General features: G+C 43.7%; 1 protein-coding gene across 3 annotated transcripts in view; it reads right to left on the reverse strand.

Annotated features, from left to right (window-relative positions):
* Nucleotides 1-23509, reverse strand: part of LOC105474334 (activin A receptor type 1B) — a 46633-nt gene extending 23124 nt beyond the window's left edge. The window contains exon 1 of one of the 3 annotated variants that reach the window (XM_024790549.2): nucleotides 23359-23509. In XM_024790549.2, coding sequence (XP_024646317.2) covers nucleotides 23359-23449 — 91 coding nt within the window. In that variant the 5' untranslated portion in view covers nucleotides 23450-23509. Of the gene's footprint in view, nucleotides 1-3122; nucleotides 3519-22419; nucleotides 22564-23358 lie in introns of those variants that run through there. The other 2 variants (XM_024790551.2, XM_024790550.2) reach the window with 2 other exon arrangements.
* Between the last annotated feature and the right edge of the window lie 361 nt (nucleotides 23510-23870).

A 23870-nucleotide genomic window follows, 5' to 3' on the forward strand; every position in this document is an offset into this window, starting at 1 on the left:
TTTCAAATCCAAAGACAGATTCTAAATATCTCAGTGCCCAACCCCTCCTTCCTCAGGCTTTCTATAAATGAGCCGATTCCTTGCTAGTCCCACCCAAGGAAACCAAGGAGGCAGTCCTGGCAGGTGGACAGACAGTGTAGACAGTGCAGATCTTCACTTATGGCCTGTTGTATTTTTTCACGTTTCATCAGATCCCTTTCTTCTGGGAGAAATTCCAAAACATGCAGCCTCTTGCTTAAGAGTTTGGGTAGTGGTATTTCTTAAAGTCAGAACATTTAAAGTAGGTGCCCATTAGACTAGGATCTAAATCATAAAAGAGATTTTTGGCCGGGCGCGGTGGCTCAAGCCTGTAATCCCAGCACTTTGGGAGGACGAGACGGGCGGATCACGAGGTCAGGAGATCGAGACCATCCTGGCTAACACAGTGAAACCCCGTCTCTACTAAAAATACAAAAACTTAGCCGGGCGAGGTGGCAGGCGCCTGTAGTCCCAGCTACTCGGGAGGCTGAGGCAGGAGAATGGCGTGAACCCGGGAGGCGGAGCTTGCAGTGAGCTGAGATCCGGCCACTGCACTCCAGCCTGGGTGACAGAGCAAGACTCCGTCTCAAAAAAAAAAAAAAAAAAAAAAAAAAAAAAAAAAAAAAAAAAAAAAATCATAAAAGGGATTTTAAAAAGTAAATTTCTCCTGAATTTTTATTCTAACCCGTTTAGACACAAAAAAGACTAAGGAATCTCTTCATTTTCTCTTCCAAATACCTTTGTTTGCTCCCTCTCTTATTCTTTCTGCTTTTACATTTACTTCTGAAAGTCTCAGAATACTTGATCCAAACCTCTTTTACTCACGCTGGAATCTTGTTAACTCAAGAAAGCTAACTCCCATTCCCCTTTGTGGCAGTGGGGACATTCAGGCACTTTAAAAGGGGTTCCCTATGGAAAGCACACCTCTCAATATTTGTGTTGTGGTGTCCAACAAAGAGAACAACATTGGTTCTATTTTGGGAAGCAAGAAGGGAAAAGTAACAACTTCAAGAGAGGACTATTCTGAGCACAGTGAGACACAAGCCCAAACCCACAGTTGCCTTTTAGAAAAGCACTCACTCCAGAGCCCACCAATTAGAGGGACTGAAGAGTCAGGAGCCTCTGCTTCCAGATACTTATGCTCCTTTCCTTAGTTCACAACCTCTTTCACAGTGATTCATTCTGGAGAACGAACACACCCACACGTGGCTCATTATTTTTGGGAAGTACTTAAACAATCTTGGTGTAAGACAGGAAAGAACAAAAGTGGTGAAATCTATGCTAGACAGGACGAAGAACGGAACTGGGGGCTGGGCCATGTGGGTTTGTGATAAGGCGCTGAGTGAGTCCCTGAGCCTATCTGGGCCTCAACTACCCAACCAGAAAACACTGTTTATCTTACAGAGATGGTATGAAGATTAGCCAAGCAACTGCTAAGAGCTATGGGTCTTCTGAGAAAGGCCACTCTACACATATCTGTGTCTAATTACATATTTTACAGAGTGAGAAGTCTGAAAAAGATACATTTCAAAGATAACTACCACCACTGCCCATACCCCTGAAAAGATCAGAATTACCATCACTAGGAGTCACAGTGGGAATCATAGCAGGAACAGGTCAGAAAGGCTCAAATGCCAGCTTTAATATTAACCACATGACCTTGAGCAAGGTATTAACCTTCTTGCACTCTGTTTCCTAATCTGTAAAGTGGGGCTGTTAATATGCAGTGTTAGGCAATTTTGTTGCTGTGTGAACCTCACAGCATGTACTTACACAAACCTAGACGGCATAGTCTAAGTGGTGTAGCCTCTTGCTCCTAGGCTAGAAAACTACAGTATGTAACTTTACTGGATACTGTAGGCAATTGTAACACAATAAGTATTTGTAGCTAACATAGAAAAGGTGAAGTAAAAATACAGTATTATCTTATGGGACTACCATCATATAACAACAGTGTGGTCCATCACTGACCAAAATGCTGTTATGCGGCACATGACTGTATTTCATAGGGCTATGTAAGAATTACATGAAGAAATATATATCTGTTTTTTAGAGACAAGGTTTTGCTATGTTGCCCAAGTTGGACTTGAACTCCTGGGCTCAAGGGAACCTCCAGCCTCAGTTTCCTAAGGAGATGGAACTACAAGCATGTGCCACCACGCCCAGCTAATGTATTTTTTTTTTTTTTTTTTGAGGCGGAGTCTCGCTCTGTCGCCCAGGTTGGAGTGCAGTGGCGCGATCTCGGCTCACTGCAAGCTCCGCCTCCCGGGTTCCCGCCATTCTCCTGCCTCAGCCTCCCGAGTAGCTGGGACTACAGGCGCCGCCACCACGCCCGGCTAATTTTTTTGTATTTTTAGTGGAGACGGGGTTTGTGTTAGCCAGGATGGTCTCGATCTCCTGACCTCGTGATCCGCCCGTCTTGGCCTCCCACAGTGCTGGGATTACAAGCTTGAGCCACCGCGCCCGGCCGCTAATGTATTTTTTAAAGTACTTAACAACTAGTAGAGATTCAATAAATATTAATCCCCCCCTCAATGTAAAACCTAAAAACAAAACAAAAAAACACCACCCAAGTGAAAATGTGTCTCCTTAACCACTAATTAGGAAGTGGCAAGTTTCAGTAAGAAACTGCTGTTCAAGTTTCAGCTCTGTCAGGAACTAGCTGCCTGGCTTTGGGCAAGTCATTTAACCTCTTTGAACCTCATTTTTCTCATGATTAACCAGAAAGAAGGGACTGAACTATATGACCTCTAAAATCCTTTCCAGCTATGTTTGAATCTAGTTTTGTTTTTAAGTTTACATTGTTTGATCACTGACCCAACACTGGACAATTGTTTTGTTTTATATGCCTTTTCCTAAACATTTTTTAAATACAGACATTTTGGCTAGCCTTCTGTTAACATTCATTTTCCACTGAAACAAAAGTGACAATTATAAAAGCATCTAAATTTACTGTAAATCTCAGTTCATTAAATCACACACACTAAATTAAATTCTCTCTGAAAAGCTAAATCTGGACTAATGATAACAGCCCCTTAGAATCTGTTTCATAGTGACTCATCAGGTTAAAAATTTTACACACCGTGTATGTAAACAATACATACCTAAAACTCTCCTTATTCCAAGACGGAAGAATTACGTAGTAGAAATAACACAAATCAGAAAACCAAATCACAGGAGTAACAAAATCACTCTACACATAAACCAGTTAGGAAGTGGTCAGAACAAAAGCCCGACTAGCATAGACTTTTGTCATTAACAAGTTAGTCAAATTTAAACTAAAGACAAAACCACCTTGGCAGGGTTTGAACATGGTTCCAAAGTATGATTGGAAGGTGGTTTGTGGTAGGATGTAAATGCAAATTTGATTCATGAGACAGGCTGTGTTTCGAGTAAGGCTGACAAGTTCCAACCTGGGCAGACTGTCTAGCTCCGTGTTACAGAGGCGCCTAACACAGCTGGGCCTCAGAAAATACAGGCCACTCAGTGACACCATAGTCCAGCTAAGAATTCTCAAAAACTGCCACACAGGGTCAGACTCACAGCCATTCAGCCCAACATCCCGCCTCAGACCCTCACCAGGAGCAGTGTGGGAGAGTGCAGTGCGATGGCGCCCCCTGTGAAAGGAAGAGGCACGGCACACAACATCTAAGTTTGTCCTAACAGATGAAGGTCCAGGAGCGCACCTAAAACTCTTTTGAAGCTACAGTAATTATGAATTTTAACTTAATTACTACTTGTGGATAATTAATTTCATAAATTTAGTACTGGTTGTGGAGCACTGTCCTGTTTAGGTACCCTAGACTTGACTCTTCCAAATTTCACCAGGCAACCTTCTAGTTCTGCCCTTTCACTTCGTGATTTTATGACTTGATCATAAACTGATTCTCAGCACTCTTTCCGGATGAGAAATTCACCAGATAGGCCAAAGCGATAAGAATAGCCTAATACAACCATGATTACTTTAATTATTCTTCCCTGGCCCTTATCCCAATCCCCTCCAGTTTCTTTGGGATAGAACAAAGACCACAACTCTACCGAACTATGATTGCAGGATCAGAGACACCAGTTTTACATTCAGGTAGGGTGTTTTCAGTTTGTTTCCCGTAAGAAAACACTGTGTGGAGCTACGCTGTGTTATTGTATCAAGAGTTTTCACTTTCATCCTCTCCTGTGATCCCCACAGGAACTCAGGAGCTGAGGCAGGTATAGCTGCCTCACTTTATGGATAGTAAAGCCTCGGAGAAGTTAAGGGGCTCACAAGTGGTAAACCAGTAAAACGATGGGGCACATCTCCAGCTCAGGTCTCTAGGGTCTAAGTCCCATCTTTTCCCCACAACACCACACAGCATTCTACCACACTCTTTCTGACAACACTCGGCACACAGAGTCGGCAGGGCCATGGCCACACTAGGAACACCTTCATGTGATCAGATTCAGCACCCTGCAAATATCATTCACATCACTCTGAACACATTCTTACCCTCCCTGTATCAAATGCACTGTTGGTTTTCTGACCAAAGAGCCACACCACGTCTTCCTGCAGTTCATCTCCAGGGATTTAGTGTGTTACAGCCTGGGATAACAATGCCACTGGAAACCTCAAGGTTTCACCATGAATTCCTTACTTCTTATTGGTGACTCTACCAATATTATAGAAGTGGTGCTTTATCCCTACTTTATTTTTTAAGACAGTTTTTTTTTTTTTTTTTTTTTAATTTTCTTAGAGACAGGGTCTCGCTATGTCGTCCAGGCTGGAAGTGCAGTGGCTATTTACAGGTGTAGTCATAGCTCACTGTAGCCTCAAATTCATGGCCACACACGATCCCTTCCACCTCAGCCTTCTTAGTAGTTAGGACTACAAGTGTACTCCACCACACTGGCTAAGATAGTTCTTTATACACAGTGTAAATTCCTTTAATTCCTTTGTGACTTTAAAATAACTACCTGTACAGACTTTATTAGGGTCATTGAAAGTCCAGATAAAGTCCTTCTCTTTATTCACATGCATGCTTACCTCTATAAAAAAATTTCAAATTATTAGCCTGCCTGGGCTTTAGAGAAACCATACTGCCACCTTCTCTCGAGTGCGTAATATAATGTTTTCTTAGATTCAGTGGCCCTAACTTTTATTAGGTCTCACCAGCATAGCAACGAGGGTCTCTCTGGAAATATCTTTACACATATAAGAGTAACAGGTCAATTTAACAGTCTTCTGGCTGTGGTGCCATTTAAAGAAACAGATTATGTTCCATTCACCTTTGCATCTCCAGGGCTGAATTCTAGTAGGTCCACACTAAACATCTGCTCAAAAATGGCCATTTATGAAGACAACATTAAAGTCCTTTGAGATGGGAGGAAAAATAATATTGTCCCAGTTACTATGGCCATATAACAAATTACCCCAAAAACTTGTGGCATCAAACAACCATTTAATCTATGCATGGATTCTATAAGCCAGCAACGTGGGCAGGGCAGCAGGAACAGCTTATCTCTACTCCACAGTATCTGGGGCTTCAGGTGGAAGACTCCAAGGCCGGGGGCTAGAACCATCCGAAGGTTTATTCACGCTTACATCTGGCGCATGATGCTGGCTGTTGGCTAGGGGCCTTTATTCTTCTTGATGTGGTCCTCTTCAACTACAGGATGAGCATCCTTTATCCAAAATGTTCGGACCGGAAAGTATTGCAGATTTCTGATTTTGGGGGATTTTAGAATATTTTCATATACATCTGACTGGGCATCCCTAATCTGAAAATCTGAAATCCAACATGCTCCAACGAGCATTTCCTTTGAGCACGTTGGTGCTCAAAAATTTTTGGATTTTGGAGCATTTTAGATTAGGGATGTTCAACCTGTAGTCCCTTTGTGTGGGTTAGCTTAGGCTCCTCAAAGCATGACAGCTGCCCTTCCCCAGAGCAAGACACCAAAAGGAAATGAACCTGGCAGAAACTATATTATTCTAGCAGCCTAGCCTTAGATACCACAGAGCATCACATCCACCATAGACCATAGATCAAAGCAGTCAAACCTCCGCCCAAATTCAAGGAAGGGACATGGGTAGACCCTGCCTGTTGGAAGGAGTATCAAAGTCACATTGTAAGAAAAATATGTGGGATGGGAAATATAGTTGCAGTCATTTAGGAAATACAATTTGCCACAAAGACCCACTTCTTTAGGTCTAAAACATCCCATATATTTATCACTACTTAAATTCAGAATAAAATAACATTTATTACAAACCAACTATGAATGTAAGATTGGTTTTATACCTTTACCTTGAGAGGTATCTAACACCTACAACTTGTCCACTTCGAAATAATTTGGGCTTGTGTGTTTCCATAGCATGCTTCTCAGTACAAATGGAAGAAATCATTCTCTTTTTTTGAGATGGAGTTTTGCTCTTGTTGCCCAGGCTGGAAAGCAATGGTGCAATCTTGGCTCACTGCAACCTTTGCTTCCTGGGTTCAAGCAATTCTCCTGCCTCAACCTCCCAAGTTGCTGGGATTACAGGCGCCTGCCACGGCATCTGGCTAATTTTTTGTATTTGTAGTAGAGACGGGGTTTCGCCACGTTGGCCAGGCTGGTCTCGAACTCCTGACCTCAGGTGATCCACCCAACTTGGCCTCCCAAAGTGCTGGGATTACAGACGTAAGCCACCATGCCCAGCCAGAAATAATTCTTTTAGTTTCTCTGCTACCTCCTTTATCACTGAGAGCACCTTCAGGGAGATATAATTACATAGGGATTAACAGCCTGGGCTCTGAGGTCAGACAGCCTAAGCTTAAATCCTGGTTCACTTGTTAGCTGAGCAACATGAGGCAAGTTTCTTAGGCTCACAGGACTCAGGCTGCCCAATTAGAAAATGGAGAAAACTAAGAGAATCAACTTCATAGGATAGCTCTGCGGAATAAGATAATCAGTATATAAAGCTCTTAGCCAAGTGCCTATACAGTTAAGTGTACAAGCAAATGCTAGACATTCCCACTAGCACCAGCCACCGATTCTCTAGCAGGTTTCCCCCAACCTTTAATTTTTTTTGTTTGTTTGTTTGTTTGAGACGGAGTCTTGCTGTGTCGCCCAGGCTGGAGTGCAGTGGGGCGATCTCGGCTTACTGCAAGCTCCGCCTCCCGGGTTCACGCCATTCTCCCGCCTCAGCCTCCTGAGTAGTTGGGACTACAGGCACCCGCCACCACGCCCGGCTAGTTTTTTGTATTTTTACTAGAGACGGGGTTTCACCATGTTAGCTAGGATGGTCTCGATCTCCTGACCTCGTGATCCACCCACCTCGGCCTCCCAAAGTGCTGGGATTACAGGCTTGAGCCACCGCGCCCGGCGTTTGTTTGTTTTTGAGACAGCGTCTTGCTCTGTCGCCCAGGCTGGAGTACAGTGGCGAGATCTCGGCTCACTGCAAGCTCCACCTCCCAGGTTCACACCATTCTCCTGCCTCAGCCTCCCAAGTAGCTGGGACTACAGGCGCCCGCCACCACACCCGGCTAATTTTTTGTATTTTCAGTAGAGATGGGGTTTCACTGTATTAGCCAGGATGGTCTCGATCTCCTGACCTCGTGATCGGCCCGCCTCGGCCCCTCAAAGTGCTGGGTTTTAGTTTTTAGGATGGAGTCTTGCTCTTGTCACCCAGGCTGGAGTGCAATGGCACGATTTCGGCTCACTGCAACCGTTGCCTCCTAGGTTCAAGATATTCTCCTGTCTCAGCCTCCCGAGTAGCTGGGATTACAGGTGCCCACCACCACACCCAGCTAATTTTTGTATTTTTAGTAGAGACAGGGTTTCACCACGTTGGCCAGGCTAGTCTCAAACTCCTGACCTCAGGTGATCCACTGGCCTCAGCCTCCCAAAAGTGCGGGGATTACAGGCATGAGCCACCATGCCTGGCCACCTTTAATGTTTTTAAGTGCCTTTAATTTTTTGTCATTGATATTGGAATCTTCTGCAAGTTACATTTTAAATTGCAGTTTCCCACAATATCATTATCATACCTAAAATAACTGACAATAGCCTTAATGTAATCAAATATCCAGTGTTCAAAAATCCTTTATTATCTTGAAAAAATTAACAGCTGGCTCAAATCCAGATCCAGGAAGGGAACGCTGGCTCACACCTGTAATCCCAGCACTTTGGGAGGCTGAAGTGGGAGGATCTCTTAAACTCAGGAGTTCAAGATCAGCCTGGGCAACATAGTGAGACCATCTCTACAAAAAGTAAAAAAATCAGCTAGGTGTGATGGCACGTGCCTGTCATCCCAGCTATTCAGGAGGCTGAGGTGGAAGGATTGCTTGAGCCCAGGAGATTGAAGCTGAAGTGAGCTGTGACTGCATCACTGCACTCCAGCCTGGGTGACAGAGCTAGACTCTGCCTCAAAAATAAAATAAAATAAAATGAAAATCCAGATCTAAATGAGGTTCTTTCACTGCACTTGGCTGAGAGATCTCCTAAAACCTTTTTTAATCTATAGGTTCCCCCTTAGATTATAGGTGCTGTTATTTTTCCTTGCAAGTTATCTGTTGAAGAATCTAGGCCATTTGTCCTGTAGTTTCCCACATTCTGGATTTTTTGGGTTGACTCTCCAAGGTGTCATTTAACATGTTCCTCTCTCCTCTGTATTTTCTATAAGCTATTAGCTAGATGTAGAGGTTTGATCTGATTCAGGTGCAAATTTCTGGCTAGAATACTAACAAGTGATGAATACCATCCCTACCATACCTCGCAAGGCACAGAACTTCCAGTTGTCTTTTTGTGATGTTAATGATTTCTTTTTTTTTTTAGTAGTGTTTTCCTCTTCTACTTTTCCAGGTCCTGTGTAGGCATTCCCCTACCTCCACCCCCAACAACATCAGCTACACAGATTTTGGCATATACACATTTTTAGTCTACAAAAGACTACGTTCCAGACTACTTGAAATTTACTCTGTAATCGATTTCATCCAATACTCAAGATTAAATTCAGTGTATTTCCTTAAGTAGTTCTAAGACTGCCTATCCTAAGGATGGGTTCTTAACCAAAACTGCTATATCCCTCTCTTGTTCGTGTTTGGATAACCAGTCTGTAATCACTGACGTCGCCTAATTCTGTGGTTTCTCCAAGCTCATTATCCCAGTCAGGTGGTCTGCATCATATCTCTCCTAGCCCAACTATACCATCCACATAAGGAAAGGACCCTGAGTGATGTCACATGGTACTGTTTTTATCTAGTAAAGCTTCTACCTCCCATTGTGCTTTAATGTGGCCGCATCCTCCCCACAGGTCTGTACTCTAGTATCTCCAACCTACTGGTTGTCCTCCCACCCAGGTGCTGACACTGAATCAAATACATCAAAAGCTCTTACTTGCTACTAAGCATTTCAATTCCAATATTTCATTTTGAGGAATTCTACTTGGTAGGGGGGTCCAAAACTATAAATGTTAGTTGTGCTATTATGAATATCATATATCAGGTTTTTTAAAAATATATTTTATTTTTACTACCTTTTTTTCCCTGCTTGCCAAAGTAACTAACCCGTGTTTCCTTGTTTAACAAGAATTTCAACCACCACAGAAATATATAATGTAGAGGTTGAGCGCCCCTTTAATTCCTGCCCCAGAGACAATTACTACTACATGTTTGATGTATATTCCTTCAGGGTTTCTTAGGCATACTATTTTTCAAGAGGAATTTTTTTTTGCAAATTGATACTGAAAAACTGAGAACTGAACTTGTCCACCAACATAAATTAAATTACACTAAAAATGTGAATATATGATCACATATTATATGTAAATTATATACATCAGATGAGAGTCAATACAATCCCTATCAGAATCTCAGTGGCCTGTATGTAAATTATATACATCAGATGAGACTCAATGCAATCCCTTTCAGAATCTCAGTGGCCTTTTTTTTTTTTTTTTTTTCCGGAAATGAAAAAGCCGATCCCAAAATTCATATGGAATTGCAAGTGACCCTGAATAGTTCAATCTTGGGAGAAAAAAAATAACAAAGTTGGAGAACTCATACTTCTTGATTTCAAGCTTACAACAAAGCTACAGTTATCAAACAGAATGGTGCTAAGTATAGACACACAAATCAACAGAACAGAATTGAGAATCCAGAAATAAACCCATACATCTATGGTTAACTGATTTTCAACAAGAGTGCTTAGAACATACAGGGGAAAGGAAAAGTCTCTTCAAAAAATGGTGATGAACAAATGGATAACCACATGCAAAAGAATGAAGTCAGACCCTTACCTAACACCACGTGCAAAAATTAACTCAAAATAGATCAAAGACCTAAATGTATCAGCTAAAACTTAAAATATCTAAAACTCGGAAGAGGGGTAAAACATCATGACCTTGGATTTGGCAATGGTCTGTCAGATATGACACCAAAGCACAAGCAACAAAAGTAAAATGGATAAACTGGACTTCATCAAAATTAAAAACCTTTGTGTATAAAGGGCAATATCAAAAGAGTAAAAAGAAAATGGACAGGAGAAAATATATGCAAATCTTATATCTGAAAATGGCCTAGAATTCAGAATATATAAAGAACTTTTCAAACTCAACAACAACCAGATTAAAAACTGAACAGGAGCCATGCATGGTGGTGCACGCCTGAGGTCCCAACTATTTAGGAGTCTGAGGCAAGAAGATCATTTAAGCCCAGGAGTTCAAGGCTGTGATGAGCTATGAACACACCATTGCACTCCAGCCTGGGTGACAGAGAAAGACCTGTTCTCTAAAAAACATAATAATTTTTAAAAAACCAACAAAACTGGACAAAAGACCTGAACCAGACATTTCTCCGAAGATATACAAATGGCCTGCAAACACATGAAAAGATGTTCAACATCGACTCTAATGTATTGCAAATTCAAATGAAAACCAAAACCATAATGAGACACCACTTCATACCCACTAGGAAGGCCATAAGAATATGAAAAAGAAATTTAATAAGTGTTGGTGAAGATTTAGAGAAACTGGAACCCTTTGTGCATTGCTGGGACATAAAAGGGTACAACTGCTGTGGAAAACAGTTTGATGTTTCCTTATTAAGTTAAACCTAGAACTACCCTATAACCCAGCAATTCTACTCTAAGGCATACGCACAAAATAACTGAAACAAATGTTTAAACACAAACTTGTGGCCGGGCGCGGTGGCTCAAGCCTGTAATCCCAGCACTCTGGGAGGCCGAGACGGGCGGATCACGAGGTCAGGAGATCGAGACCATCCTGGCTAACACAGTGAAACCCCGTCTCTAGTAAAAATACAAAAACTTAGCCGGGCGAGGTGGCAGGCGCCTGTAGTCCCGGCTACTCGGGAGGCTGAGGCAGGAGAACGGCGTGAACCCGGGAGGCGGAGCTTGCAGTGAGCTGAGATCCGGCCACTGCACTCCAGCCTGGGTGACAGAGCGAGACTCCGTCTCAAAAAAAAAAAAAAAAAAAAACACAAACTTGTACATGAATTATTCTAAACAGTACTATTCACAATAGCCAAAAGGTGGAAACCATCTACATGTCCATCAAACGATGAATGAACAAAATGTGGTATATTTATTATGGAATATTATTCAGCCATAAAAAGAAACTATTGATACATGCTATAATATAGATGAAACTTGAAAGCATTATATTACATGAAAGAAGCCACATATTAAGATTCTATATATATATGAAATGTTGGCCAGGCGTGGTGGCTCATGCCTATAATCCCAGCACATAGGGAGGCTGAGGTGGGTGGATTACTTATAGTCGGGAGTTTGAGACCAGTCTGACCAATATGGTGAAACCCCATCTCTACTAAAAATACAAAAAATTAACTGGGCGTGGTGGTGCATGTCTGTAATCCCAGCTACTCAGAAGGCTGAGACAGGAGAATTGCTTGAACCTGGGAGGCAGAGGTTGCAGTGAGCCGAGATCATGCTATGGCACTCCAGCCTGGGTGACAGAGCAAGACTTCATCTCAAAAATAAATAAATAAATAAAAATTAAATATTAAACTTTAAAATTAGGGGTGATGGTTTGCACGACATTATGAAGGTACTTAACACTACTGAATTGTACAATTAAAATAGTACATTTTCTGTTACACGTATTTTGCCACAATTTAAAACTACTACCATATATCCCTATTTGCCAAACAACATACACAATATAATCTCAATAACAAAAACAAAAACCTTACAGTGTTTTTCAAACTGTCTTCTTCCTGAATCTCTAGACTCTCCACCACGTCCAGGAATCTCTGAACTCACAAAGAGGAAACCAGTGTCCTTTTCACCAGTTTCTCACCAGTGTCTAGTACAGCACCTGGCAAATAGCACTGTGCCCAATAAATGTCACTCAACAGATCTCAGCCTAATAATTTCAGGGGCAGAGGGGGCCTCTGCCAGAGTTGCTCAGCTTTTACTCACTTTATAACTTTATATACATTTCTACGTTTTCATTTTTAAGAGTTCCACTGTCTTAAAAAGAAAGACAACTGTTGATAGCTACTGATCTAGACAACTGCCAAAATGTTTATGAAAATCTGAATCAGGTTAAAAAATGTCTGGCACTAAACTGTTCACAAAATAGAGGCAATGTTTGGCTTTCTTGGGGGGCGGGAAGGCAATAACTAGGAACTGATAGTGTACTAGCAAGGTTCTAACTAGCCTAAATAGAAAAATCTTGCAGCAGTAAAGCAATCACATGCTATTTGGTTAAAAGAAAACAAGACCCAAGTTACATTTTCACCTTTTACAATTATCAGAATTAGATTTTAAAAATACATTAAAACAAAAAGCTTTCAAGTACCCAAGAGCCATAATAAAGTCAAATTTTACAGGTGCCAATGGTGGCATATAGAAAAACACAAAAACAAAATGTACTGGTAAAAAGCACTTACAAAAAAAATATAACTGACTTAATAAAGGAAGCTATTTGTATGGTGGGGTGTGGGGAGAACCACAGATTTAACAATAAGACACTTGATAAGCTTGGTATTTAATTCCAATCTGGGAAAAAGTCTTGGAATGGGTTTGCATAAGAGAAAGGTGTTTGGAAAGCCAGCTCCACACTATAACCATTCTACAAGCTGCCTTTCTGACATTCTACTTGGAGACAAACCCAGCCCTGGAGAGCTGTTTAAACAAGTTCAACCTTAAGTCTCTGTTAGAGAATGAAAGCTTTGTTCTCACTCAAAAGAGACGTTTGATGTTTATCCTAAGGAGACCTGTCATTGCAACTTAATTTATGGCTGACTGTAAATACCTGAACATCTAGCAAGGGCCCACCTGCTGCTCAGGAGAATGTCAAGGTAAAACTGAAATGAGCGAGCATCATTATGAGGGAGTATGTCCAATGTTCCTGGGACCTATGTGTACAGACTCAGTTGTCATATTTAGACAATCAGGAAATTGCATTTCTCCTTTGATTTCAGTTTATGATGAACATGTAAAACCACTGTTTTCTTTGTTGAGTCTGAATAAACATACTTCTGGCTCAATAGAGCAGGGAAGGATATTTATCTCTGGTATTTTCTTCCTGACCTATTTATTATAATATGGACGAATGGAAAGGAGACAGTGTATGTCACAGTTTTGAGTGAGAAGAGGGATAGGAATGATTGTTTCAGGCAACTGGGACAATGAAAAAGGAAAAAAGAAATCAGACAAACTGAGAATAAAACTAATGAGGTTGAGAGATCAAGTTCATTTGGCTGGAATAAAATGGGTAGGCGTAGGATAAATAGAGATGAAAGAGGTGAGATAGAAAGAGAGATTATGATGTTCCAAGTAACTCACAAATGTTCATGGCATTTTTTGAGTAGGATTAAAATTCTATATACACAAGATGATAATAAAATTAGAGCAAAACAGAATTGGAATTATTTGCCTAGGATTTTACTGAGAGGATGGAAAAGAAATGAATGAATTAAATTAAACAAACTTATTAAGTACTTAAAACATGCAAGGCTCTGTGTAGGCCAAAGCCATATAATGAATAAGCCAGCTCCCCGCACCAACTCTTTGGGCATAGAGAGTGGGAGGAGAAGACAACTATAAACAGTGCAACTCCAACTACCAATACAGGCCAAGGGGAAAAGCAGAGAGGATGGAATCACTGACCCGGAGAACACAAGAGGATGAAGGTCCACACTGGAGGACACTGGGTTTGGCCAGGAGGAGAAGTGGGGAGAAGCATTCCAGAGAAAAAGAAAGGGGAAGTCAAAGGGCTGTGAAAAAATATTAGCTATATTGGGTTCACAGTAAATTGACAGTTACAACAATGCCAAGGTTCCAGCCAAAGACAAGAACAGTCAGGAAGACTAAGACCAGATGAAACTGATTGCAATGCTAAGCTAAGAGGTCTAGAGTTGATCCTAGAAGCCATAAAATCTATAGGTCAGACAGATAGGGTGCATTTCCAAAGTTAAATCCAGCAGTAGGATGGCAAACCAATAGGAGATTGAAGGCAGAGAGCCTGGTTAGAAGGTCACTTTTACAGTACTCACAGTTTATAGTACAGTACAATATTTAGACCACATGTTTTGGACTTGGATAGACTTTGGACCCACTGCTTAACTTCTCTATGCCCTAGTTTTCTCATCTGTAAATTGGGAATAAGAGCCCCAGCCCCTCAAAGAATAACTACATAGAGTAAATGATACAACACAGGTGCTTAGCATAATACTTTAGTATATAGTAAACATTCAGCAAATCAGATGCTTTTATTACAATTGTCACCTGAACTCCTCATAGTTTGTGGTAGTTCCAACAAGCAGGAAAAAAGTCCATTTGTGTGTAAACTTTTTTTTGAGACAGGATCTCACTCTGTCACCCAGGCTGAAGTGCAGTAGTGCAATCATGGTTTGCTGTAGCCTCAATTTCCTGGGCTCAAGCTATCCTCCCACCTCAGCCTCCCAAGTAGCTGGGACCACAGGCACGTGCCACCCCGCCCGTGTAATTTTTAAAAATGTTTTGTAGAGGCGAGGTCTCGCTATGTTGCCCAGGCTAGTCTCAAACTTCTGGACTGAAGTGATCCCCCACACCTCAGTCTCCAAAGTGTTGGGATTATAGGCGTGAGCCACTGCGGTCAGTCTGTGTGTCTAAACTTGTAAAGGGCAAGGACAGACTCTTTCCTCAGGATCCCTCTCAGCATTCAGCTTGATGCTAGGCACATCCTGGATATCAGAAATGAACACTGACTGATTACAATTCAATCTTATCTTCTACAGGTATAAAAGTTAACATGCAAACATATACCAAGACAATATATGAGGATGTGGGGCAAGGTGAGTCCTCTACTACCCAAAAAAAAAAAAAAAAAACCAAACCCAGAAAATACTTCAATTCCCAGATTCCTCACCTCAAACATCCCAAGCACCTAAAAAACATTTCCAAAGCATCCACAATTCCTCTCCCCTCCACTCACAAATATCTAGAAAAAAGTTATAGGCAGATGAAAGCCACCTGTGGTCAAAGGATTTGTTTTTATATGTGAGCGATGGGATGGCTGGGCACCAGGTCTCAAGTACTCCCATGACTGTTCTGGGGTATTTCTCATCATTCCCCTCTCTTGCTTTACCTATTTTCACCATCACCATTTGACTCACCCCCACCCAATGCATACATTTTTTAAACCACCACCTAGTTACTATTTCACAGTTCCTACAGGTCAGAAGTCCAGGCACAGCATGGACAGTGCCAGTTAGGGCTGCCTTCTCATCTATGATTGGGTCCTCTCCCAAGCCTACTGGTTGTTGGCAAGATCCATAGCCTTGCAGATGAAGGACTGAGGTCCCCATGTTCCTCCTAGCTGTCAGCTGGGAACCACTCTCAGCTGCTAGAGTTTGCCTGCAGTTCCTTGCCATGTGGCTATTGGGATCGGCAGTTCACAACATGGATGTCTGCTTGCTTCCAAGCCAGCTGGAACATCTGATTTCCTCTTGTGCAATCAGCTGAGAAATCTCTCTGCTTTGAAAGGGCTAGTTCAATCAGGACAGACCCACCATGATAACCTCCTTTAGACGGCTAAAGGTCAACCGACTAAGACCTTAATTCTATCGACAAAGACTAGCATTTGACTGAATACCTGAAGCAGGTGTGTGGACACCAAAGATGGGGAATCTTGGGGGAGGGAGGAGCAGAAGGTGCACTGTGGTAGGCACAATTGCCTTACATTTCATGCTTTTGTTTATTGTTCACCTCACCTGGCCGAAGGTAAGCTGAGAGAAGGCAATTTTGTCTCCTTTGGTTTACTCCTGTATTCCTAACACCTGTGATAATGCCTAGTCTATGACAAGTGCTCAATAAATACGTGTCAAGGCACCCTTTGGATCAGGGGTCCGCAACCCTTGGGGCCACAGACTGGTACTGGTCCACAGCCTGTTAGGAACCAGGCCACACAGCAGGAGGTAAGTGGCAGGCACGTACTTGAGCTCTGCCTGCTGTCACATCAGCGGCAGCATTAGATTCTCATAGAAGTGGGAAACCTACTGTGAACCACGCATGCGAGCCATCTAGCTTGCATGCACCTTATGAGAATCTAACACGCTTGACATGCCTGATGATCCTTTTTTTCTTTTTTTTGAGGAGTCTCACTCTGTTCCCCAGGCTGGAGTGCAGTGGCGTGATCTCAGCTGACTGCAACCTCCACCTTCCGGATTCAAGCGATTCTCCTGCCTCAGCCTCCCGAGTAGCTGGGATTACAGGCATATGCTGCCACCACTATGCCTGGCTAGTTTTGTATTTCCAGTAGAGATGGGGTTTCACCATGTTGGCCAGGCTGGTCTTGAACTCCTGATCAGGTGATCCACCCACCTCGGCTTGATGTGCCTGATGATCTAAGGTGGAATAGTTTCATTCTGAAACCGTATCTCCCCCACTTCCCATGCGGAAAAATTATTTTCCACGAAACCAGTCCCTGATGTCAAAAAGGTTGGGGACCACCGTGCTAGATCACCATGGTAGGTACTCAACATGCATATGTTTAGTTTGCAGTCTGGAAATGGGACTTCTAACTATATGTATTAAAATTAAAATTCTGGTTCAGTGAAATTCTACAATTTTATTTCTACCACTTTTGTATACAGTTCTAACAAAATACAGTTAACGCAAATTTATGTGTAACCCTAATATCAACATTTATGGTACCTTCCTGCTCACTGACAGCCACACACAGAATAGTGAAACATTTGAAACACCCACCACATGCATTCCCAACTGAGGTCAAACAAGGCAACCCTGCCTTCTTGTTTCAGCTGGCATACTGTAAACAAGTTATCCTTTCTGCAGCATATTTAGTGTCATGCTTTTCATTGATGATTTTGCTGTATAAAATGGTCCCCCACAAGAAGTGCTGAAGTGCTGTCTAGTGTTCCTAGGCGCAAGAAGATAGTGATATGCCTCGTGGAGAAAATACATGTTAGAGAAGCTTGGTTCAGGCATGAGTTAATAGTGCTATTGTCAGTAAAGTTCAATGTTAATGAACCAACAATATGTATTAAATAAGATGTCTTTAAACAGAAACAAAGCCAGGCATGGTATCTCACGTCGGTAATCCCAGCCCTTTGGGAGGCCAAGGCAGGAGGATCATTTGAGCCCAGGAATTAAAGAGACCAGCCTGGGCAATGAGTGAGACCCTATCTCTACAAAAAATTTAAAAATTGGCCAGGTATGGTGGCATGTGCGTGTGATCCTAGCCACTTGGGAGGCTGACATAGGAGGGCTGCTTGAGCCCAGGAGTTCCAGGCTGCAGTGAACTATGATGCATTTTTTTTTTTTTTTTTTGAGATGGAGTCTCACTCTGTCGCCCAGGCTGGAGTGTAGTGGCGCAGTCTCGGCTCACTGCAACCTCTGCCTACCGGGTTCAAGCGATTTTCCTGCCTCAGCCTCCTGAGTAGCTGGGATTACATATACACACTACCACGTCTGGCTAATTTTTGTATTTTTAATAGAGACAGGGTTTCACCATGTTAGGCTGGTCTCAAACTCCTGACCTCATGATCCACCTGCCTCGGCCTCCCAAAGTGTTGGCATTACAGGCATGAGCCACTGTGCCCAACCTGTGATGCACTGTTGTACTATACAGCCTGGGTGACAGAGCAGGACACTGTCTCAAAAAAATAAAAATTAAAATTAAACAGAAACACATAAAACAGGCCAGGTTCAGTGGCTCATACCTGCATTCTCAGCAGGCGAGGCCCAGGTGAGTGGACTGCTTGAGCCCAGGAGTTCAAGACCAGCCTGGGCAACATGTTGAAACCCTGTCTCTACCAAAAAGTAAATAAATACACAAATTAGCCAGGTGAGGTGGTGTACACTTGAGGTCCCAGCTACTCAGGAGGCTGAGGTGGAAGGATTGCTTGAGCCCAGGAGGCAGAAACTGCAGTGAGTGAGATCATATCACTGCACTCTAACCTGGGCAACAGAGCGAGACCCTGTCTCAAAAAAAGAAAATAAAAAAAAAAATTAACACATAAAATAAGGTTATGTATTGACAAGTTGAAAAAGTGACCAGAGGCTTGCAGGAACCTAACCCTGTATTTCCCCTAGGAGCAATGGTTGAAGATTTGGTAATTCAGTTCTACAATTCAACTTTATAGAACTACCACGAGTAACAAGACTGTATTAGCCCCATTTTACAGATAAAACAATGAAGCTGAGAGACAGGTGAAATGGCAGCTCCAGGCACACTATGGCAGAGCATCCTGTTTTATTTTCTTCACAGTACTCATGGACTGATTAATTGAGTTTACTTATTTATTTTCAGTCTAAGCCATTGCAAGTTCCATAGTAGCAGAGATTTAGGGACTTTTGTTCATCTTGTTGTTATTTAAATCCCCATGCTAAAAACTGTTCCAGGCACATACCCAACCCAATGAATAAAGAAATCTCCTATATGTTAACTGTGTAAATATTAGGGGTGATGTGATGGTTTAAAGGGAAAGGCAGTTACTTTCATTATGCTCAATTCAAAATATTTAGGGAGACAAATGCAGGCTTAAGATTGGGTGGAGACTAAAGAAAACCAAAAAGCCCAGAGTTGCGTAAAGTGGCACTGTCTCTGAACCCTAGAGAGCAGATAAAGATTGCCTGGGATGGAAACGTCACAGCTAAACCAAACTCTGGCAACTCTACAGAGTAAAGGAAAGAAAGATACTCTCTGAAATCATATTTTTGCTTAGCATACCATTTCTCCATAACAGAGGAGAGAGAACAGACATGGACAAAAATGGTGCCTCTGAAGCCAAAGCTCAAGTTAAACCATGCATGAGAGTGAAAAACTGAGAAGAACAGAAACTCAGAGCAGGTATCTGAACCTGGCCATGAGGCAGTGCCTGCAGAGTGAAAGAAATGCAAGTTGGACTTAAAAGGTTCCCGCATTCCCAGTCCAGGTGGAACTGATGGGCTGTGGCTGCCTGCAGTATGTCCAGCATCAGAAGCACTGGTGAGAAAGGACTCTAGAATTTCCTTTTTATGAATACAGAGAGGAAAACGAGATTAAGACCCTCTTACAAGAACTGAAGACAAAGAGGCGAGATCCCAGAATTAATGTTCACTGCTACTCTGAGCAAAAACTGAACAGTAAACAATAAAGATTTCAAAATTATAAAGAGCCACTTCAGTATTCTGTATTTAACCTTCAAAAATTAAGATGACCTAAAGCACCACGAACTGAGAATTCCATTCCACCTCAACACCCTGTGCTCCTCAGTTATTATGAGAACAGACTGCAACCCAATTCAACTCATGTTCCAAAATGCAACAAGCAGCTTCAACAGGACATGCTGGAAGAAGCAGCACGTCTCATCGTTTACTGATTCATATTTTGGTAGCAAGGTTACAATTAGCTCACCGGTGGAGAATAAACCTATTTATAACACAGCAGTCCACCTGAAAGGCATAATCATCTAAAAAGGTTCTTAGAGGAAAATAAAGTGCAGGTTCTTCCTGTACTGATTGCAGATTCCCAAGGTCCTTTTGGATAAAGTCCTCAGTCTAACCTTCCTGTGTTCACAGTCACCATTCTGGCCACTTCTCAGCCTCCATGTTCTTATGTAACATTTACATAGTGCCATAAACATACCCAGAGTTGCGTAAGAATTAAAACATTGCCAAACCAATAAAGCCTAAAGCAGGTCACTCCCTCCAGACTGTCTTTGATTAGCACAGGTATGCTGCCTAGTCAACGATGTAAGAGCCTGCCAGAGACAGAAATTAACTTGAGGAAATCTGAAAGGGGTCTACAAAAAAGCACAAAAAGAAATTAACCACACTGTGACATGCTGTACGTCTATCAATCACAGAGTATGTTTTTCTGCTCCATAAGATAAAAAAGTAACCCAGCATTGCTTATTCACTGAAGTCAGAAACGTGTCTAAAAATACCTCCCCGCCAACTGGCTATCAGTAAGTCAGACTCACAAATGTCCCAATAAGAGTGACACAAAATATTTCCTTATTTTACAGAGGGAAAACTGAGCCAGTCACAGAAAGGTTAAGTTACTTGTTCAAGGACAACTTGTAAGAGAGCTAAGTTCTAGGGCTGAAAACCAGCCTCCTCCCTCCATCTGGCTTTAACCTTTAACCAGAGTAGCCATTTTAATATGTTTTATCACATCTGTTCCAGGAGCTGTTTAAACAAAACTAATCAGAGGTCCTCTACAAGACTGCACTTCCACTGTACTTAAAATCCATGTCCACTCAACAAAATTACAAGGGTTGGCTTGAAATTAGATTTTCAGTCCGCTCACAAAATTTCAAAATGTTCCTATGAGAATGTCAAATATCTCTCTTGTTGCTTTTGTCTTAAGAAATGAATGTCATGTTCTCCTGCTACTAACTCAATTTTACATTTTTAAATGTGAAAATTCCAAAGCCAGGCCTTAAAACATGTACACCTATCAAACGGATGCTATTTCTAACTGAAACTCATTCTCCTTATCACTGGCCTTTTACTAAGTCCTAGTTAATTCATTAATAGAAATGCCTATCCCTTACTGCCCTCACATCATGTCCAAGTACCAGGCATCTTCAGGCATCAGAGCTGCCTGGCTCTGTCACTCCTCCAGCCCATGTAGGGGAGCACTATATAGGAAATGCAGGGGAGGGGAAAAAAATCAACTTCTTGTTATCCCACAGCCTCTATTTTCCCAGAACTGACGTTTTACTTTAAGCCTTTTGCAGCAGTGGTCTCCATAGCATGCACTACTGGCAACTAGACGTGTCCCGGAAAAAACTGTAGTGTCTGGCCAAGAAGTTTAAAGGCCCTGGAGAATGTTTGCTGGACACACAACCTAATTTCCAATTTACCAAAAAAAGAAACGAACTCCCTATTTTACCCACCCACCTTAACCCCCACAAACATCCATTTTAGGAAGATTACAAAAAAATGAACTCTGCCCCAATCAGAACCAATTGAATTATCAAACATTCTTAACTAGGCTGACAACCAGAAAAACCCCACAAACACTACATCAAATCAGCAGGGAAATGACTGTTAAAAATCCTGGATAAGGGGCAGGATAAAAATTCCTATACGAGGAATTTAAGGATTTATACATACACAAATAACATGGCAAACCTAGAGGTTCAATCTCCCCCCCTTTTTTTTTCTACCCCAGTAGAGAACATTATGTTACACATTCCAAAAAACGGTCCTTAATAAGGCCCGATGAACATCCTTATTCATGCAAATCATTATCTCACCACAAATGTCAAGCTCGGTTCATACACCTTCACCATGTTTCTCAAACCCCTCAGCCACAGAGCAGTGAGGCCGAAGAACACACACGAGGTGCTTAGCAGAAGCATTAGCCCGTGAACAAAGACCCCGCTGCACAGGCTCCACCACTGGGAACAAATATCAAAGCCGGAGATAATGAACTTGTTTTTGAGACTCCAAAGTGGCATGGTGTCTTTTCTTGACTGTCTGGTTTATTAAAGACGACTGAACCCACCTGAGAATCATTATTTTTAGGGGAGAAGAGAGCCACAGAACACACTTGATCTCCCATTGCTGGAAGGTTAGGGGCTGCTGAGAAGTCAAAGCAGCAGGCTTTGTACATTGGGAGCGAATACAATCCTGATCATCTCTCCCAGATCCATCTGTGGGTCAATAATCGCTTCAATATAACTGCCAAATATAACCTTCATCTACTACCTCAAGGCCAAAACACATTCGCCAGGACTCTCTTAAATGAAATATTTTAGGGTTTCATCTGCTCTTCTCAGCCCCCAAAGCCTCAAAAACAACACAGCCAGCGGAGTGTCCCGCAAAAAGGTACCCGCTTCTACAGAGGGGAGAGTGGGGGTGGTATAAGGCGAGCCGCAGACTGTGGGGATTGGAAGGTAAGGGGTGTGTGAGGGTGGGCGGGCTGGGAAGAGGCATCGTGTAGGAAGGTAAATAAGTACTGACCAAGGGCCGGGGATACAGTCCGGTGGTGGGATCTTTAAATAATCTTGGGGGGTTGGAGACACGTTCTAAGATTTCACCTGAAAGGCATCCACAAAGTGATTAACTGAATGGGCCCCCCGGGGTAGGGTAGGGGAAGCGAGGAGGAAAGCAAATACACCTAGATTCAGATCAACCCTTGGGGAACTCGGTTCCATAGGGTTAGGGATTCCAAAGCTAGGCTCCAAAAAGGTTTAGGGGCCTGTTCGTCCCACTTCCTCCAAATAGCCTCCACGGGGCATGTGTGCCGGAGGGCGGAGGGGGGGATTGCCCCACTGAACTCAAGGGATTGAGTGAAGGGGAAATGTGACTCCCTTTCCCAGAACATTAGGGAGGCAGGGGAGGGAGGGGAAGAAACACGCCAAGTGCAGGACCTGAAGGAAAGGTTAGAGACCCCTTCCCCTACAGTCTCGAGGTGCGCGGGCTCTCAACATCAGGATCCCTCGGAGAGGCTAAGACCCCACCGCCCGAACCCCACAATCTTGGCGGGAGAAAGATGCCCCCCAGGAGCATCTGGAGGGAGGGAAGAAAGCCCCCCGCCCCTGGACACGGTGAAGGACAGAAACCATGGACCTCCAAATCTTGAGGCTGGAAGCTCGGGCTCCCCTCTATGGAACATGAGGGCGCTGGGAGCGCGACCCCCGAGAGCTGCCCGAATCCAGTTCCGCCTGGAACAGGGCTCGGGTCCCAAGGGGCCCGGCGTGAGCTCCGCCGCCGTAGGGCAGCCGCGCCTCCGAGGTCTGGGAAGCTGACTGGGGGTCACCCCGACTCCTCCGCGCCCCCCACCCGGCCATATTGTGCGCGTGGGGAGGGGGCGCGCTGTAGCCCAGCGGCCGCGGCTCGAGGCCTCGCCCTCGCCCAGCCCTCTCCATCCCGGCCCCCGCCCCCCGCCCCAGGACTCACCCTGGATCCCCCGGGGCCCGGACCCGCCGCTGCCGGCGAGCAGGAGGACAACAAGGGGGAAGAAGGAGGAGGCTCTGGCCGACTCCGCCATAGTAACCGCCGCCGCCGCCGCCGCCGCAGCCCAGCAGCGCCCAGCGCGCGCGCGCGCCCCCGGCGCCTCCCCTCCTCCCGCTGCCCGGCTCCCGCCTCCCTCTCCTCCGCCCGGCGCCGGCACGTGCACTCCCGGCGGAGCCGGCGCCGCGGCCGCCGCGCGCGCCCCCGAAGGGCGGGGCCGGGGCGCGCGCGGGCGCCCGCCTTAAAGGGGAGTGTCCCTGTTAAAGGGGTGGGCGGGGCTCACGCCTCGGCCAACCTCGCGGATCGGTGCCGAGCCCGGCGCGGAGGAGGCCGGAGCCGAACGTGCAGTCTCCTCCCTCTCCTGCACCCCACGCAACGCAGAATTATCTTATCAGAGTCGATCCCCCGCCCCTGTCGAATATTCTACGAATCCCGTGCGTGTTCCAGTTCCTCCATCC

Source organism: Macaca nemestrina, chromosome 10, assembly GCF_043159975.1.
Source record: "Macaca nemestrina isolate mMacNem1 chromosome 10, mMacNem.hap1, whole genome shotgun sequence".
Taxonomy (NCBI): domain Eukaryota; kingdom Metazoa; phylum Chordata; class Mammalia; order Primates; family Cercopithecidae; genus Macaca; species Macaca nemestrina.